Source organism: Calypte anna, chromosome 20 (genome assembly GCF_003957555.1).
Source record: "Calypte anna isolate BGI_N300 chromosome 20, bCalAnn1_v1.p, whole genome shotgun sequence".
NCBI lineage: Eukaryota > Metazoa > Chordata > Aves > Apodiformes > Trochilidae > Calypte > Calypte anna.
Genome location: NC_044265.1, coordinates 14,653,625 through 14,673,335, shown reverse-complemented (window position 1 = coordinate 14,673,335; position 19,711 = coordinate 14,653,625). Strand labels below are relative to the sequence as shown.

General features: G+C 47.0%; 1 protein-coding gene across 3 annotated transcripts in view; it reads left to right on the top strand.

The window, feature by feature from the left end:
- CTNNBL1 (catenin beta like 1) overlaps positions 1-19,711 on the top strand; it is a 43,594-nt gene extending 23,883 nt beyond the window's left edge. For 2 of the 3 annotated variants that reach the window (XM_030463189.1, XM_030463190.1), the window contains 5 exons: positions 8,109-8,206; positions 9,038-9,118; positions 14,584-14,721; positions 15,326-15,398; positions 19,459-19,711. In XM_030463189.1, the coding sequence (XP_030319049.1) occupies positions 8,109-8,206; positions 9,038-9,118; positions 14,584-14,721; positions 15,326-15,398; positions 19,459-19,547 (479 nt within the window). In that variant the 3' untranslated portion in view covers positions 19,548-19,711. The remainder of the gene's footprint in view (positions 1-8,108; positions 8,207-9,037; positions 9,119-14,583; positions 14,722-15,325; positions 15,399-19,458) is intronic. The other variant, XM_030463191.1, reaches the window with a different exon arrangement.

The window sequence follows — 19,711 nt, the reverse complement described above, 5'->3', positions numbered from 1 at the left end:
AGTAATGAGGCAACTGCAAATGTCACCTCAAAAGCAGTGTTTTCATGGCTCTGAGCACTGAAGTGTGACTCGATGAACATCAGGCATTGCAGAAATAAGCTGCATGCTTTTGAAGTTGCCTTTTTTTCCCCTCCCCTGGAAAACTCTGCTTTAACAGAAATCTGCTGTGAAGTATTACTGAGAACCTTATGCTGAACTGAATCTGGGGTCATTTCCTCCTGCTTCTGGTACCATTACCTTTCCCATTTTGTTAATAATTGCCTATGTTTTATAAGAAACTTCAAATACTGCCAGTGATGCTTGAGGTTTTGTGCCAGTTCATTACTCCTCTCAGTTCTAGCAAAGGTGAACGTTGTCCAAAGCTTGAAGAGGTATGAGTGGGTCTCAGGCTTGCCTGGTATCCATCCTCAACTCCTGCAGCAAACTGGGGTGAAACAGAAGGACACAGCAACAAAATGGGAGCTCTAGACCCAAATGCTTTGCTTTGTCCTGTCCACACACAGGCTGCCAGCTCCAGCTGTTGTATCTTGTCTTGTGTTGCTTGTCTCAGGTAGATAGCAGTGAGGGGGAAATGCTGTCATGTGTTCTGGGGTTTCTGTAATAAAATTGCAGAGAGCACAGTTTTGCATAAATGATGGGTTTAGGGGATGTTTTGAAATCTTCATCTGCAGTATGAAAATAAGGTTGTTTAATTCTCACTGAGAAAGCTCAGGCTAGAATACAAGTGTTTCAGAAGAGGGATCTGGGACTTTGGCTTATGTCATTGACTTAATTTTTCAGTTTGGGAAACTAAGTTAATCTCTGTCTCATCTGCTTCATCTTGAGACTGCAGATGACATCTGTGCAGTCTTGGCTACTGTGAGGATTAGGTGGCAGTCTGGAAAGCCCTAAAGGGGTCAGATCCAAAATATTTCTGTGATAGGAAAAAAAGCAAATCTGCCCTCAGGAAAATGGAGTCAAGCTTGCAAGCAGCCTTCCTATCCTGCCTCCATCTCATTAATATTCAGAAGAAATGGAGGACATTAAGATGAGTCCAGAAATCAGTTTTCTTAATAATAAACTCTCCCTAAAACACTGTGGTAGGAAGTCCAATTTTCTTTGTTTTGCTTCGCTGGGCAGGTGAGTTACTGAGTTTCTAACAATGGGAGTTAATTGAGATGTTTAACAGGGTTCCCTTGGAGCCTGTCACAGCCATTGTCCTGACACGTGTATATGCAGCACAGTATATGTTTTTACTTGGCCAAATGTTGCACCAGCAATGCAGTAATTGCTCTGTGCTCGGGGGCACTGCGTTGGCTCCTGCGAGCTGCTGGCTGAGCCAGGGCCATGCACAGACCCCTGGGTGCCTGATGGGTTGGCAGGGCTGGTCTGGTGGGGGATCAGTGCCCTCTGTGCTGTGCTGATCCTGGGAACATGCTGCACATCTTTTTGTTTATTTATCAAAACGAATGCTAGCGTTTGGTCTTGTCATCTTTTCCTGTAAAAACTTTCTCCTGTGTTCAAACTGTTTAAAAAAAAAAATTAAATATTAATTGGAGCAAACCTCCTCTGCTTGTAGAGCATTCACATATGTGTCAAATGGAGGAGCACACTACTTTAAAGGATTAACTGGAATGGTTTGTAGCAGAGGCATCAGTATTTGCTCAGAAGCAGTTCTCAGGAGCTGGGCTGCCAGCCTGCTCTCTGTAATGCCATTGAGATGGTGTCAGGACAGACACTGGTGGGTAAGCTGCAAGATATGAACTCCTTAATGGGCTGTTAACCCTGGACCCTAATTACAACTGCTTAAAGGATGACCCTGTTACAATGCTTCAGCTCTGGGTGAGGTACCCCCAGCCCTGCCAGGAGCTTTGTCCCTGCACTGCCTCTCCTGAGCATCCCTTTGTCTGCAGCCCACGGGCTCTGGCAGCCTGAGCTGTAGTTAGCAGCAGAGGCTCTTCTCATCCAGCATCTGATGCTCCATCTTCAGACCACAAAATCTTTCAAAAGTGTCTGGTGGTGGTAGGAGAGTACTCGTGTCTTGATTTTATAGTAGTGTTGCTTTTTACAAAGGAGATAGTCCATAAAATAATGTTTATTTTATGGTCTTGAAGGCAATGTTCTGAATGTGACAAAATAATAAATACCCTGGTGAAAAATATCAGTGTGATTGGTGAGCTTTTATTTATTACTGAAATTTATAATCCAAATTAAATTTGATAAAAATAACTTTTCTGTAATGCATTTCTCTCTTTTATTAAAAGCTAGCATAAAGGTGCCTGTGCTGGTTAGCTACATTTTAAACACTGTCAGTGTTTAGAAATTATATTACTCTAGGAAGCCTGTGAACAATTTAAATCCAAACTGTGCATATTTATGCTTTATATACACTATGTAATTAGGAAAAAAGAAAGAGAGAAAATTCCTTAACCATCTTTATGGATGATCTGAGCCTGAAGGTTTGGCTGGTGGTGTCTGACTGATGTTACCTACACTTGGATTTTGTCCAGCTTTGTACAGATTGTGGTGTGCTTTTGAGGGCATTACGTTTGGGAGAGAAATCTCATTTGAAGCAATTTCCCTTTTTCTGAGATAGTGAAGCAACTCAAAACAAATATTTCCCAGCTGAAGACAGAAGTGGCCTGGAGTTATCCTGTGTCTGTGGGGTCAGAGTCCTGCTGTGTCCCCAGCTGGGCTGGCCAGCTGTGATGAGGAGCCGTGGGCTGTCACTGTGGGCAGTGGCATGGCTTGGAAAGGGGTTTGTGTGAGCTTGTTAGGTGGCTTTGGTGGTGTTCCCCAGGATGCTGCTTGGCATTGGTGGAGCAGGTGGAAAGGTGGAAGAGGCTGGTCACAGGAGGGAGAGACTTAATGAGAAGTCTTACAGCAGAAGTGCATTTAATTCCAGCAGATGATCTGTGTTTTTGTCATTGACTGCTCCCTTCCTTAAGGACTGTGATCCCTTTAGAAGTGTAATGCAGACACTTCTGCACTTCTTGGTGGCATCTTGGCATAAATATAGGGTAAGATTTGAAAGAATGCTTCTGGGGGAGACTGTTCAAGTGTCTGTGTCTCAGAATCTCTTCAGTTGCAGAGCTGAGGGTCAGCTTGTCTTCACCCTCTGGCAGGGTGCAAGAAGGTCTCTTGGTACTGGGGCTTCCTGCAGCAGCAGCTGAATCAAAGTGTTAGATGTAACTTGAAAATCTTGAACAGTCTCATGAGCTAAAAATGGAGAAAACACAAATTCCTTCTGAATTAGAGAGTCAGCAGCCAAGCAATCATAACTTGCTTGATAGGCTGTATATTCTCCTGCTCTTTCTCAGGACAGTTATTTGCAGTCTAGTTTTGCTCACTTGGAGACTCTAATGAACTATAAAAGGATGTTTGTCCAATTCATCTTCATTTAAATGCTGTCTCTTGACTTAGATGTCAGCTTTACTTAGGAATGCTTAATTTGATAACTTGAGAATTAGTGCAGCCCATTTCCAAATGAGAATTCCTGTCACTGTGGGGTTTTGCCTGTTCAGCCTGTAGCAGTAAGGAAACCTCCTTTGGAGATGTTTAGAAAACAACAGCAAAACCCATTTTCTTAGTAAATCTGCTCCTACTCCCTTGTGCCGTGCAGTAAAAGGTAGCAGAGCCCTTGGCATGAATTCCTGCTGCAGAACTAAGTTCCCTGGGCATGGAAAAGTGAAAAGGCAGCAACAGAAAAATGACCTCAGTATCCTTAGTAACTGAACATCTGCCAGCCAGCAGAAAATATTTTTCATGTGGTGGTCTTCTGAAGTGAATTCCTAGGGAAGGCATCAGTCTGTTTAAACAGAACTTTATTATGCCAATTTGTTATTTTGCCATCATCCCTCCAGCATACAACAGGAATCTGTTACTTGAATGAGCCATGATGCTAGTACCGAGTTGAATTTATCTCAATTAAAGTTAGCATCCTCTGTCAGAAGAACATCACAGAAACAAACTTTCTCAATTGATAGAACTTTGTTTTCCTTTCAGCATGGTGCTTGGATTCCAGCTCACCAGGGGCATTAGGTGTGGAGCTTCTTCTGACCTTTCCAGGCCCCACTTTGCCAATCAGTAAAATCAGTATTCCTTGCTGTTGTCAGGATTTTGAGATGAGATTCTTGTTGGCAAAGTATTTTGAGACACTTGAGCAGGTTACTCTTTGAAAGGGCAGAGCATTGATACACGTGAAAGCAGGTAAGCTTGTTGGATGATGGAGCAGCACATCCCTGGTTCCAGCTGTGGTTCTGCTGGGGACTCTGCTCTCCTGGAGTCAGTCTGTCCCAGCTGTAGAAGCATTTCCCAGCAGGAAGGTGTGGGTGTGAGGCTGGGGAGTTTTGTGTAGAGCCAGGGTATGTGTCTCCACAAGAGGTAACTTTTTTTTTTTTTCCTGGTACTTTCCTGCCCCTAATTAGAAACCACAGTTTATCTTAAGACTTCCTTAGAAGACAGAAGGCTCTGAATTGTATCTGCTGGGTTCACCAGGACACCTTGCACATAGTGGGTGCTCCCTCCCACACCCAGCACCACTGAGGATGGTCACCTCCTCTGTGTCTGTGCTGCAGGGGAGTGTATGGGACCTCCCTCCCCTGCTAGGCAGATGTCCCTTATAATGAAATGTCAGAAAAAAAAAGGGGAGGGGAGTAATAAAGGGAGAGGAGTGTAATGTTAGGAGTTGATTTGACAGGACCTCCTGCTGCTGCAGCTGCCAGTGCCAGCCATGGAATAGATTAATCTGTATTCCAACACGCCACAGCTGAAGTCAAGATCGATCTAATTAGGGTGTTTTAAACACTGCTTGCATGCTGAAGTCTTCGTGCCTGTCTGGAGAGGGAAGGGCTCTGGAGAGGACTGGGTACAGGGGGGGCACACACGGTGTGACCTGCACAGGAGTAGAGACAGGGCTGGCACAGGGCAGGGGGAGCAGTGAGCTGGCTGGTGGACACAGAACAGGGTTATCTGCTCACCACAGAGACACTTCTGCCTTCCCAGTCCCATGGCTGGGTGACATTTTGGGATCTGTATATGAAAACCAGAAGTTGTTCTTGGTGCATACGAGGGGTCAGCTGGTGGCTGTTATTCCTGTAGGGGAATCAGTGGTGGTGCTTTTCAGAAGGGGAGTTTGCTTTTCAGAGGAAATATATTCAGTTGTTACTAGAAACAGGGGCTCAGAAGCAACTTCTGCCACTGGCCTTGCCTGTTGCCTTCCTTGGAAGTGACTCTGTGCAGGGGCTGTGGGCTCTGGTTGAGCATTGGGTTGTTGAGCATCTCCTGGGTGGGATTGCTTTAATCCACTGAAGGATGGATGCAGCCACTTACCCCACGGCATCCATGCACATGGATGTTAGTGTTTATTGGACCAGAAGTTGCATTACAACATAATTAGGATTTTGGAGGGGGGTGCATGAAACCCATTAGCATGTTTTTTGAGGAAGCTGATCAAGAAAAAGGTTTAGATGTTCCAGAAGTATTTCTGTGAAATTTGTTTTTGACATTTCAAGCAGGTACTATTTTCTGTATTTTCTAGAGTGATAGGTTGAAAGAATAACTTCATTCTTAAAAAAACCTGTGTCAGCTTCTTCAGATTTTCAGTAGTTCTAAAGATTTTATTGATAAAATGGATAAGCATCTCTGTATGAACACCAAAGCAAAAATGATGGCTAAAATACATTTCCTAGTAAAGGAGTGTTGAAAAACAGCCATGAACATATATCATTGCTGAGAATATTACTACTAAAATACTGTGTCAACACTCCTAAACACTTCCAAAAAAAGAAGGTTTGGGGAAAAGCAGTGTGAAATACAGAATGCTGGCTTCTTTCTGCACCAGCAGAGCATTTGTTGGGATGCATTAAAAAGAAAAAAAAGTCTTAATTTTTGTAATTTTTTTTCACCTTAAGAAAGCATGAGCTTGCAAGGTCTTTGGAGGCATTTGCATTATTCTTAATGTAGACACCTAATTTGGTGTCGTGTTGTTGTGTAATAGGTGTTTGTGTGCAGCAGGAGGGTGCCCTCCAGCCCTCTCCCCCTGATCCTGTCCAAATGACGGAGCAGCCGCGGTGCCGGCCACACGATAAACCTGTTATCAGTCCTGCTCCTCCTGCCAGCAGCTCTCCCAATCTCTTTGGTACATGAAAAATTGACACCACCTCGGGCAGAAATCTGTTTCTTAGGAAGCTACATTTATAAGCAGCCAATGGAAGGGGGTGTGGGTGCCTGTGTGCAGGCTCTTCTCGCTGCTGCCCTGGCGCAGTGTGCAGATAAGGGGTGCTGCAGGGGGGCAGACACAACTCGGAGGAGCTGTCTCCTTCTCCTTCCTGCCGGGGGTGGGTGCAGCAGCTCCCTGCAAACACATCAGTGCTGCTTGTTCTTTGTGGGCTGCTGCAATCGATCATGGCTCCTTGTGGCTCCAGGCTAGGCAGCGCCGTGGAAATGCATGTTAAAATGGTTTGGTGGTAATAAGATGATGATCCCTTTCCTCATCACCTTGCATTTTCCTCTCTGACAATAACGAGGCTTGGCACCCCTTCTCCTCTTCCCACCACTGTGGGTGAGGGAATGTTTATGGCCATTATTGCTCATCAGTCTTAATCAGCAAGATTACATCGAGGACATCTTGGAGAAGTTACAGTTTTGAATAGATGGAGCTATGTCAGACATAAGGTCTGTGCTTAGGCAGAAGTGATACCAGATGATCTGGCAAGAGAGAAACTCCTGCCTCTCTCATTTGCTCTGTGCCTTTGTGCTTGGTTTTATTTTCCCATATTAAAACCACATTCTCTCTGATACTGCCAACATCATTCCTGGCGCTGGCATACCTTGTGCAAGTGATTTGCATCTCTGCATCTCCTGTGATACTGGGGGTGCAGGAGCATGGTGTGTGGATGCTCTGCTTCCCTTTCACAAGAGGAGGAAGGCAGATGCCTCCCCTGGGCTCCTTCCCTTGATTCATACAGGCTCCTGGGGTGAGTTGGTTCCTCCACTCTGGGAAGTGTTCATGGGCAAATGAGAGAGCCAGAGCAAGAGAGTTGTCACCTGAGAGCCTGCCTTGAGGTGTTTCAAACCCAGTATGAATTTAAATGTAGATTGTATATAAATTGCACATAAAAGTGGTGAATCCTTCTGAAGAAACAAGGACAGAGGGAAGCACTTGCTTCTGTGCCTCAGTGACATCTGGTGCAGCCGAATATTGGTGATTAAAGAAAGTGTAAGGCACCCTGCCTGAAAAAGTGCTTTTGGAGAAGGTCATCTGGGTCCTGTCCCTGGAGGACCCAAGAGCTCAAGGCCCCATTCTGAGCTAGTGTGTTTGTGAACACAGAGCCTGGTGCCCCTTGGTGCCTCCTGTGGTGGTCCCCCTCCAAGGGACCCCCGTGTCCCTGCAGAACCACTCCTCCAGAGGCCAGCCCTGGGCTCGGGGCACTCAGTCAGTCTCCTTTCCAAGGGAAGCTGTGGTTGGACATTCACACGGACTTTGTCTCTTGGGTGCTTTCAGCATCAACTCTTCACTTGGTTTCAAGGTCTGTGCTGTAAAATATGATCCCCAGGCCCAATTTGGAAGAGTGTAGAACATGCTTATTTGATCACTTCTGGTTTGTTGGGGCACATTTGTACTCAGTCCACAGGGTTTTCTGGAAATGAATGTGCTTGGTTTGATGATTCTTCCCTCTAGCTAACACCAGTTCCATCTACAGTTGTTCCTGTTTCAGTACCCATCCCCTCTTTGGTAGCCTCAGGGTCATTTGTGTGGCAGTGCCAGGGTTGCTCTTGGCCCCAAGGGAGGAGGCAGCAGTGCCTTTAGCTGGGGTGGAGGAGCCCAGGGAGGGAAACAGGAGCAGAACTTGGGCTTTACATGAGACACTTTTCCCGGGTGACTGAGGGGAAGTGGGAGCAGAGCATCAGAGCCAGAGGGGACCTGCCTGGCTGGGCTGTGATGGGCAAGGAGGTGTGTGTGCTCCCTGCCAACAGCTCACTGCTCTCCCCAGCACTGGGAGGGAAACAGGTCTCCTCTTACCAACAGTGACACACAGGAGTGCTAGGAGTAGAATTAATGGCATGTTACAGAGAAAACAGGCTCCTGTTCCTGATCTCAGCATGCAGTTTTCATTTTGTACCCCCAGAACATGTCTGTTCCATCCTGGCCTCCCTCCTGCGAAACCTGAGAGGGCAGCAGAGGACACGGTTACTGAATAAATTCACAGAGAACGACAGTGAGAAGGTGAGTGCTGAATGTGTGCCTGCAGTTCTGGGCTGCCAGGCTGGGAGGGTGCTGGGTACCAGCAGGGTGTCTGCACGAGCTCCCCGAGCAACTGAGAAGCTGTTACTGAACCAGCCTAGAGAGTCTCTCCCAGCCATTCTTTGCTCACACATGTTATCTACAAACTGGAGAGTGTGTCACATTAGTGGTGTTTACTCTGGGAAATTCTTTCCAAAATATTTACATGGTGGTGGATAGATCAAACAGCTGTGAAACAGAAACAGCAGCTTCTGCAAACCAGTGATTGCCAAGGGATTTGTAAATTCCACCACTGGGGAGATACTAGTTCCTTAGTATTCCTCATTAGTGATCTTAAAGGTGTTTTTCATAACCTGTTCTACCCACTGCAGAAAATTTCCCATTAGTAGATGGGCTTCCAGTTGCCTGCTGCTGTTCAGAGGGGAGCAGGGGAGCTGTGACATGTCTGACACCTTTAACTTAAGCTTGGCCACATACAGCAGAGAGAGAGAGGTCTGTTAAGGAAACCAGGGAAACTGGAGAACCACATCTCAGGAGAGCAAGCCACGAACACGTGTCTATTTGCTGCCTCTTAGCTGGAGCTGACGAGACCATGTTGTGATGTGGGATTACACTCAAATGCCTGCAGACTCAGCGTGTTCATCTGACCACACTTGTACTGTCCTTGTGTAATGCATTCTTTCCTGGGAGTGACAGAGTCGCCTGCTACTCTGTGCAGACTGCAGCTGGGAGGAAAACAACATAGCATGAAGGATTAAAGATGATTGCATTGCTCTTTTTTCTTGCTTAGGTCTTTCTCTTCTGCCCTTGCAGGTTGATAGGCTGATGGAACTGTATTTTAAGTACCTGGATGCCATGCAGGCGGCTGATAAGAAGATCGATGGAGAGAAACATGTATGTATGTCTCAAGTTTTGCCAGCTCCTGTCTACAGTCCCTCTGCCCAGGCATGTTGTCTGCACATAACTTTGGGCTCAGCCAGGTCACTCATCTGAGCTGTGCCCTCATACCTCTGCTGTTACCTCCTTGTTCTTACTGTCCTGCTCTCCAGCTTCCAGTTAACTGCAGATGAAATGGGCTGAGAACACTACAGGTGGTGCTTCTGGTGTTTCCTCAAAGTGAATTTTACTGAGAGCTTAAATTTGCCTTTGCTTTTACTTGGCTGCAATCTTGCGTGGTTTGGCAGATGGAGAGTAAGTGAAATGCAGAGAGACAATTACATGATAATGCAGGAGGCCTCCTACCCTGGTCTTCAGAGTTCTGATCGGCTGTGCGGAAGCGTCTATTTTGATTAGTGAGCTGGGGCTGCAGCCAAGGGCTGCTGAGCTCCCTGCACACCAGCAGTGAATCGTTTTGAATGACATGAGCCTTGGTACCACACAGTACTTCCTTGGAACTGAAGCTGGAACAGACTTTTTGAAAGGGAATGAGCTGCTGGAGTCAGGAAGCAGCTTGCAGAGCTGTTAGCGAGCTTGGCCGGCTTCCCACAAGATTATCTGTATCACACTGAAGAGGGTGTGAGATTGATCAGCACTGACAGAGAGTAATCACCACAGCCACTGTCCCTGCACACAGCCACAGCCCCTGCCAGGACCAGCACACAGCTGGCTGCCCGCTGGCACAGCCACTCTGCTGGGCACCAGTGAACACTGTGAGGGCAGCGGGGCTCACGGTGCTGCTGCTGCTGCTGTGAAGGGCACAGGGGTGAGTGATGGATGGAGGTGCTGCTGCTGCCAACCTCCAGGCTCCATATGGGCAGGGGCAGCTCCAGAAATGATCCATGGCCTGAAGAACAGCCTTCACCCTTTCTTGCTATCCCTTCCAGGCTTCATTCATCCTCGGAACAGAGGAAGGAATTATTTATTCTTTACACTTCAGTCTTGGTGTGTATTTTAGAACTCAAAACACAGAATGGATTTTTCTGACTGAAGCCTTGTGGTGTCTGGGCAGCTGCTGTACAGTGCCTTGACATGCAGCATGCAGAGCAGAGGTGGATGCCCTTTATTCAAAGAGGTCCTGAAGCAGCCTGCAAATGTTAACACCTGTAGCAAGCAGCCAGCACAAAGCAGGGGTGGAGGGAATTTGAGCATGAAGTAGTTTGTGTAGATGTTCTTTAATTAGTATTAACCTCTTTGTGTTTACTGATGCACAAGACAAAAGAAACCCAAGGACCACAGGTTTTTTCTCCTGTATTCAGAGGCCACTGTGCTTTTGCCCCGCTGCAGCCTCTGTGGGCTGGAATAGCTAGAGTAAGAATACCTCAGTTCCTCACCCCTATTAGAGCTAGGAGTAGGATTTGGCAGAAACATCTTGTATATTGGGCACAATGCACATGAAATCCAGTGTTGAGGTTCATTCATAGCTTGGAACACCCTTGGAATTATTGTTTGCTTTGTTTTGTAGCATCTTCAAATGGTCAGTGGGAAAGAGTCTGCTGAAAGCTGAAGTGGCTGAAGCATTTTTCCCACACAGAAGTAGGCTGCAGCCATCACTCTGTCCATCAAATCACGGTGTTGTCTGGCTGTGACAGGTTTTATGGAGCACTTTCATGTTTCTAGCTGTGGCACATGAATCACTGAAGTGGATGGTGTGAATTGGTCCTTTAGAAACTCTGCTGTGTCACTTGGGGGCTTTTGACCTTCCTCTTGCAGTACAGGACATAGTATCCTTCAAATCTGGTGTACAGATCCTCACCTTTCCCCCTGCTCCAAAGGAAAACAATACCTGATGCAATTCTACAGGTTCAGCCTGTGCTGATAGCGAGATCCAAGCCTGATGGACAGAGCATCTTGCTGGAAGTCTTGCATTACAAGAGGAGAAACCCTGATTATACAATGAATGACTGAGTGTATCATAGCTGTTTTATCTTTAGCAGTGCAGCTGGCACACGAAGGTCCTGCTCTTGCAGTTCTCTCTTTTTTTTTTTTTTCTTTTAGCATATCTTAATTTAGTGATTTGGTTTATAGCCTCAGCCCTTCAGCCTGTGGCAGTGAAGGTGTGGGAATTGCTGAGAGCAGAAGGGAGGGGAGGAATTTCTGAAGCTAGCTGTTTCTGAGGCAGAATGGTTGTAATGAAACTGCACCCTTAATCTGGATGGTGAAACAGGATGAGGTCCACCAAGGCCCTTCTCAGTGTTGCCATTTGTTTGCTTCTGTGGAATCTATTCAGAAGGGATCAGAGGTGATAACTTTAGTGATTACCCTAACTACCATGTGAAACCATGAAGCAAAGTCCATGAGAGCATTTGTTTCCAACACCTGATGCCTGTCTTAGTATTTTCTCAGAGTTTTTAGTTAATGACACCTAGAAAATATCTTGTTTTCCCTCATATTCTTTAATTCTTCTGTAGGAAATGGTGCACAGTCCTATGAACTCCCTGTGAAGTGAGGTGTAATGACAGGAGGCAGCAATAGCCTTAATGATCTCTAAAGACAGCAGGCAGAGACAGGAGATGGTTTGATATTTTTATAGTTCCGCAGAAAATTATGTTCAGCAGGTTTATTTGATAAAATATTCTCACCAGACACTTTGTGCTATAATGACTTACAAATTACATGCTAATTGTGCTACAGTTAAGTCATTCCATCCTTGAAAGGCAGAGGTGGAACTCCTAGCACGAGAGCAGTGTCTGCAGATTCAGGTAACTGTAATGGATTTGTCCCAGCCCATCCTTCACTTTGGTTTAGACAGAGTGAGGAGCCTGGAGTGGTACCCAGGGCAGGATGTAGCCTTAAACCTTGAGTTGGCTGTTAGCTGGTCTGAAGGCACATCCTGAGCATGGCTTCCTCAGTGATACAGACAGAAAGTGAGGGGACTGTGTTGGTTGTTTTCCTGCAGGGCCATTCAGAGCCTGCCCCTCTCTGGTGACCTGGGCTGGCCTCACCGTCCCACCTGGCAGGGGAGTGAAATCCTGCAGAGCATCTTATTCCTGACCAGCACCCATCCCTCCTGCTCTGCCCCGCTGTGTGCTGGGGGTGGAGGCAGGAGCAGGACATGGAGGGTTTTAGGGGCCTTACTCAGTGACCATGTGGAGCCCGTGTGGTCTTTCATACAGCAGATCCATTGTGCCTTTAGGTTTCCAACCTCTGCTTGACACCCTGAGGCTTGTCAGTCCTGCCTCATTAGTGTGAGAGAAGCTCATTTTAGCTTCACAGAAGCCCATCTTACTGCTGTCTTCTCCCATCAGCAAGGGGCATCTCAGTACATATTGTTGGCAGATTCGAAATGGCACCTGAGTGCTCATTTGGAGGTTAGTGACTTGACAGCTTTGAAAGAGAGACAAAGTGGAAAGGTGGCTGTTTGGTACTGTACTGGGAGGCAGATTAGCATTTAAAGGGTGACTGTGGTTCTAAAAAAATAAAAAAGACTGTGAAAAGGCTCCTTAAAACTATACTTGTCTTTTAATTCACATCTGCTTAATTTACTGGCAGAAAATAATCTTGCTTCTCTGTTGAGAGGGGCTGTTGTAAGTGCTGCCTCCTCTGTGTAATCAAGGCAGCAGTTACCTGGATCAGCTCCTGTGATGGCCGTGCTTGGATCAGAATACAGAACAGACATGGTCTTTGTTTCCTGCTCTGGAGATTCAGAACCCTGGCCTGCTCTTATTTTTCTGTTCAGGAATTTAGCACTGTTGAGAAGAGCAGCCAATAAGCCTGTGTGCAGTGAGGAGGGGAAGCAGCAGTTGAGGAGCTGCCATCTCTCTGGGATGGGGTGTTTGATATTTCAGTCGATGCTCCTGCTCTCTGATGAGCCCGACTCAGCACTGTTTAGTTTAGAGACCAGGTTTGATCAGATTCCTGCAGTTTGGCATGGATGTAAGGTGAGGAAAGTCACTCTGCACAAAAAAGGCTTTTTCTTTTTGCTGGCAGGAGCTTGTGTGCAGGTTTTGCCCAGTCCTGCCTGTGATTTTTGGGAACCTGGGCTGAACCACAGCTGTGCAGGTTCTGGAGTCCCCGGGCTCTGCTGCCGGTGCATCCTGCAGTGTGGCAACAGTGCTGACCTGACAGCACAGGTAGCTGGGCATTGGGTTTTAAACTTAACTTTTTCTTTCACTGGCAGGCCAGATTTCTAGGAGAGAAGTGCTTCATCACCAGAGCTTTCCTCTCACTGTCTGGGGGCAGTGGTGAACAGCCATGCTTCAGAATCCCTGCATCTCTTGTCTGTGTGCTGAGCACCCCCTGCGTGTTCTCCAGCGAGAAGCTCCTGGTGTTAATTTTCCTTCTTGTGCCCAAAAGACTGCCTATAATTAGGTATGAGGCCTTGGCTTGACGGAAGGTTTCCTAGCCCAACTCAGCTTTGGTGCTGGTGACCTTGCAGATGCTTGCCAGGAGGCTGTGTGCCCCGGGGCAGCGGTCCTTGCCGAGCTGACAGCGCGGTGCTCTGGCTGATGATGGCTCTAATGAGAAAATATTGCTCTGCTGGTGTGTGCCCACCTGCCAGCCAGCAACATCATAAATCACAAGAGCTGCAGCGAGCTGGCGGGGGCTGACAAGCTGCTTCCTTTATTTAAGAACAAAACTAAAAAAACAAACCCCAGATGCAAAAGGTCACCCATGGCATCAGTTGTTTTTTGGCCTGTCGGTTGCCATGAAAAGGGATGGCAGGCTGAGGGCTGGACATGGCCTCCCTCTTGGGGGGGACCTGCTCTGAGCCTGCTGCCAGGGCTTTGAGGAAGATGCTCTGTCTGACCAAGACAAATGGGACCTGTTTGGGCAGAGCTGACTGGTGAAATGCTGTATGTGAGGAGGAAGAGTGAGCTGGATGCCGGTGGTCTTCTACTGACAGCCCCCAGCAGGGCTTGGCCCCATCAGTGCCCCAGCAAAGGAAGCAGGAGGAGCAAGGCTGGGCATGGTGAAGCTGGGCTCGTGCCCAATTGTTGGACCCATTTTCTCATTCATCAACCAATAATGAAGTTGGAAGTCTGGAAGGTCTTAGAGTCCGCTGGAGTCATGTTCTGCACTGCTTAACAGCACCCTCAAATGGCCAATAAAAGAGTAGGCTCTGTGTTCCATTTTGACAAAGACTTTATAAATAATAGACACACTGGTTTGTTCCATATTCACAGTCCCCAGTAACTCAATTGAGAAATGTGATTTGTATGTTTAAATTAAAATTTTCATTTGCAGATGGACACACTTCACAACCAGCAAAGGCAAAGCCTTGTTCAAAACTGAATGAGGCGTTTTGTGCATTTCAATGAATTATTGGAAGTACTTCTTTGGTGAGAAATGCATGGATGTTAATATTTTGGGGAACAAGGCAGTTCTTTAAAAAACTGGAAATATCACCGCCATTTTGCTACTACTAATGGGAAGTACTTTGAGAGTCAGCCATCCCACCTTTCCTTGGTGCTGCTTTACAGGACATGGTGCGTCGGGGGGAGATAATAGACGATGACATGGAGGATGAATTCTATCTGCGTCGCCTGGATGCTGGTCTCTTTGTTCTGCAGCTCATTTGTTACATCATGGCAGAGATCTGTAATGCCAATGTTCCCCAGGTAAAGCTATATACAAGGTTGGCAGATCATCTGTGTTTCCATCCATGATACAAACAAGACTCTAAATCCTCACAGGTGCTGCCTCACTGAATAATCTTCTTTTTAATTCCCTTTTTGGGAGGGAACATCCTGCTTATTGCACTTGTGTCTGTACAGCTCCATCAAATTATTGCAGTTAGGAAGGGGTTAGTGGGAACAGCAGCTGATGATTGTCACAGAATTCATACCAGCTGAACTGAGCAAGGTCATGGGCTGGAATGGAAGGCCTTGTTGACATCACTGCTGAGGGAGCAGTGGAGGGGAACATTGTCAGGAGGTCTCACAGAGGCACAGACTGCAGCAGGTAACTTTTCTTGATCTGTGCAAAATGCTGCATCTCTGCTGGTGTGACTACACTGGGGTTTGTGAATATGCTCTGTGGTTCCTCCTACCTGAAACTTCCAAAATATTTCTGTGTTGGTGCTCTGGGACTGTGGACTTGCAAAGCTCAGTTGGGTTTTGGGGGTGCTCAGGATTTCTATTCTTTCCCCAAAGCAGGAAAAGTGAGGTTAGGCATGGCTTTGTGTTGTACTGATTTCTTTCTTCTCTTTCCTATCCCTGTCAGATTCGTCAGAGAGTTCATCAGATTCTGAACATGAGAGGCAGCTCCATTAAAATCGTTCGACACATCCTAAAGGGTGAGTGGGGATATTCCTCTGCATGTGTCCTCTCCCTGCCAGGGACAGCCTGCTGGTCACTTTGTAGTGTGAGCCTTTTAATGTAATACTCCTTGACTTCCTGAGCATCTCCAGGCAGCAGTTGAGTGGTGTTCAGAGGTCTGGGCACGGTGGGAATCTCCCTGCTTTGGGCATGGTTTGCCCTGGATTTAGGAGCCTTGCTGTCATGGAACAGCACATCTCTTCATGGAGCCATCAGCTGGAGACTGGCTGGAACTCACTGCTGACATTAACACTAGAGTAAATATTTAAGGGAAGTGTGTGTGCATGCTGGAGGGAAGAATAGTGGAGTCTCATCTTTCATTAACACGGCCCTGCACTTTACCATCTACACCATATTAGTATCTGTGGTGTGTTTGTCTTGTTCTTAGTGTCAGATTAATATGGATTATAGCATTAAAGTATCCTCCATTGCTTTAAAATGTAGCTGTTGTGATTTGCAATCCCAGTTTTAAAGAACTGCTTGTTATTTTTAATGCTTATGTTGAATTAGAGCAATGCTTGTTTGAGCTGTGGCTCTCGTCTGTAGCCTGCTTGTCCTTCAGCAGAGGTGCAGGGCAGGACAGGGACTCCCCCACAGCCCCTCCGAGGCTGAGCTGGGGATGCTGCCCACAGGAGGTGCCTCTGTGTTGGCTGTGCAGGACGTGTCTGCTCCTGACAAGAGCCTCTGTGGTTTTTGGTTGAGGTGAGGAGTCTCTCCTGGGGAGAAAGGAAGGTTGGCAGCATCTCCAGGGGAATGGGGCTGTGGGCTGGGTTGTTTCGATGTCTCTGCTTTCTTTAGGAATAACAATTATGTTCTCCTGGCCTTTTCCTCAACCCCCTTCTCAACACTGGCAGGTACAAGCAGCTTTTTTCTTGTAATTTTTCTCCCTTCCTATATGCAGGAAGGAAGGGGATCAGGAGGGTGGATGGTATGATGAAATTAAGAGTGATTTTCTGACAGTGTGAGATTACCTGCAGCTATAGGCAATCTCTCTGGCCCTTGTCCTTTGCCAGCAAGTGCAAGTTAATGCCTGCTGATGAACAGAGAGAACTGGAGAAGATGTCTTTCTGCTGTTATTTGTGGCATTTGACAGTCCCTGTCTCCAAATTATCCGTTCCCAACACAGGGCATTGTTCATACCTGTGTTCAGTTTCCCACCTCTGACTCTTTCCCAGATGGTGACTTGCATTGTGAAACTCTGTCAGTGGTTTTGTCAGGTCTTGTGAGCTGTGGGTTGTGCAGCAGGCTGGGTGCTCAGCAGGGATGTGTCCTGTGCCTGAAGAGGCCACAAACACCATGGTGGTAACACAGGTGATGGGTGCAGTGTTTAGGGCTCTGTCTTGCCTCTCCCCAGCTCTTGTGCCCGCTGGATTGGGACACATGTGCCACCACAGTTGTCAGGAGCCTGAAATTTTTTGGTGGGCCCTTTTGAAATGCTGGAACACAGGGCCCAGAGGATCCCTGCCAGGTGGGAGCAGCAGGCTGGGCTGGTGAGATGTCACCAGCTGGTAACACAAGTGACACCATGGAGCAGTCCCTGCCTCCCCAGAGGAGCTGGTTCCTTGGGCACAGCTTGCCTCTTGGAGCAGTTTAGTTTGTTGTGGACCCCAGACACTGCCTCCCAGGGGCTGGGGGGACAGTGAGGGATTTCCAACACTCAGTTGGTGTCTGAGCTGTACAGCTCAATCCCAGTGACAGTGAGGTTGGGACCCTGAGCCTTGGCTGCAGCATTTCCAACTTGCTCTCAGGACAGATGAGGACTGGTTTAGTTTTACTTTTTGTTCAGTGTTTTGCACTTGTTCAGTTTTTATTTTCTATTTTTGCATACTAATTAGGTGCTTGGTTTTTAGTTTGATTTTTATGGCCTACATACTCTCCATGTTTCTCTGGCAACCTGACAGCTGATGGATCCCTTGGGGTTGCTCAGAATTACTTGTGATGCGAGTAAGGAAGCAAGACTGGTTTCTTGTGGTAGGGCTTTCAAGGGGGAGGAGTGGGCAGGGAATAACTGAGGGCTCATTAAATGTATTTCTACAGGCTGACCAGTCCTCCCACAGTTCCTTTTGTATTAAGTTCAAGCACTACTTGCAGTAGGACAGTTGGTTTACCCTTTGGAGGAAAATGAGCAGAACATGCCCTGCATGGGTGGTGTTCTGGGAGTGGTTCCTGGTCTTGTCTCTCTCGTTGGGAATGGAGGGGGGCACAGATCTCTGGGCAGACAGGGGGAGGGCACCTCACCCATCAGAGCAGCCCCTGGTACCTGCTGGAGAGGAGCTGTGGGGAGGCAGGAGCAGAGCTGCCCCCCAGCAGCACCATGGGGGCTGCTCCTGGTGGTGATGGGGAAGGCAGCCCAGGGAGCCAGGATGGTGGATTGCCTCCTGAATGTTGGAGACCAAACCTGTTAGCATGGGTAATCAAAGAGAAAATGTAGGAGTGCTATGAGGACTGTGCTAAATTTGGCCTCTGCTCCCTCAGTATGTGCAGGCTTTATGGCTTCCAATATCCATTACAAGCTTCAATATTTCCCTATTGATTTTTACTGTTCTGTAACCATTGTATTTTGTCTAATGAAGCAGAAACCAATCTTAGGTCCTTTCCCTTTGTGTAGCTACAGCTGTGTGTAAGCTCTGTTTAACTGTTTGGCAGAGGCAGCTTGCATGTGATGTTTTTGCTGTCTCACTGAACTGATGGAATTTTAAACATAAAAGTAAATACATAAAACCACAGTGAGAGAATGGGTTTCTTGGTTTCTTATTTTTTTAAGCCTGGTTCTGAAGCTTTTATCTGGTCTCTTCAAATTAACATTACCAACTGTTGGTAACCCAGTGAACACCCTGGGAGCCACTGGAATTTTAGTCTTGGGAAGCTTAAATATTTACTAAGAAAAAAGCTGAGCTTTGGAGAAGATTAGAGGAATGTGTGGCTTGCTTTGGTCTGAGTGCTTTCACTGGGACAGTGGAGGGACAGATGACTGGTGGCACTCAGCTGTTTTCCTGCTTGTCCAAGTACCCAAAGCAGGACTGCCACAGGGCTTTGTTCCCTTCTCCAGGACACCACAGGCTCAGTGTTCCCCCCTGCTCTTGTTACAGGTATGGGAGTAGTTCATAAATATTAAAAGGATTTCTCCCAGAGCCCCTGGAAAAGAAATCTGCTGCTTGTACACGGAGAGAGAGAGAGTGCAGGCAGGAGGGAAGACTCCCACATCCACTAACTTCTCCCTGTCCTCACGCTTTTCAGTGCTCTTATAATAAAGGCTTTGATAGAGCTCAGAAACATGTAGCAGTGCTGAACGTATAAATATTAAAGCAAACTTTCTAGAGCAACTTACCATTCAGATGCTGAATGCAAGCTGTTATGTTTGTTTAGGAAGAAGGGAAAGAATGCGAGAAGGCGGAGGCTGGAAAACAGTCTAACCAGGCAGGCTCTCCTGATTCCCTGAGATCTGTTCAGCCCCTTGCTTTCACAGCTCACAACCTGCCTTTCATTTTTTCTTTTTAAACCATCTTTGAATATGCAGGTTCTGGTGGCAGGAAGGAGAGAGCTGGTACAGGGACAAGAGCTGCCAGCTTTAAATGAGCATCAGGAAGGAGAGCTGCAGAGGAAATGTTCAGTTCCACAGTGTTTGGCTGTGGGCATGGGTGGACAAGACCTTGATCAGGGTCTGGTATCCTCTGCCTGCAGACAAGGACCTTTGAAGTTAAATCTGGTGGTTTTTCTTCTGTATGGGTTAAAGGCTGGTGTGGTGTAGGCTGGGGAACTGGTCCCCACTTGACAAAGATCCTCATTCAGGGTGTTTGGACATCAGTGGTCTCCAGTCACTGCAAAAGCTTCTGCTGAGGGGTCAGTAGGTGTTTATTGTGCAAAGCTTTGACCCTGGGAGTGAGGAGGAAAACATCTGTGCTCCTTGGATAAATTCCCACTCAGTTGTTTTCAGGGGATGTAGATTCAAATTCTGCTGTGGTATCTGCAGGAGGCTTTGCCCATGGTTTGTTAGTGTCTCACTCAGAGCCTGTTGTCTGTTTGCTTTCTCCCCTGCAGAGTACGCGGAGAACATCGGGGATGGGAAGAACCAGGAGTTCCGGGAGAGCGAGCAGAAACGGATCTTGGACCTGCTGGAGAACTTCTGAGGGCTTGGAGTGAATTCTGTGTCTGCTCACAAAGTCCTGGCATCTGGTTCTCCCTCTTTCTGCTGCCCTTCTCCAGCCCTGATTGCACCGTAGCAGTGATGTTTCTGTGAAACTGCTTCTAAATGACATTTTGGAGATATTAAAGACAGTTTGCTCTTTTTTTT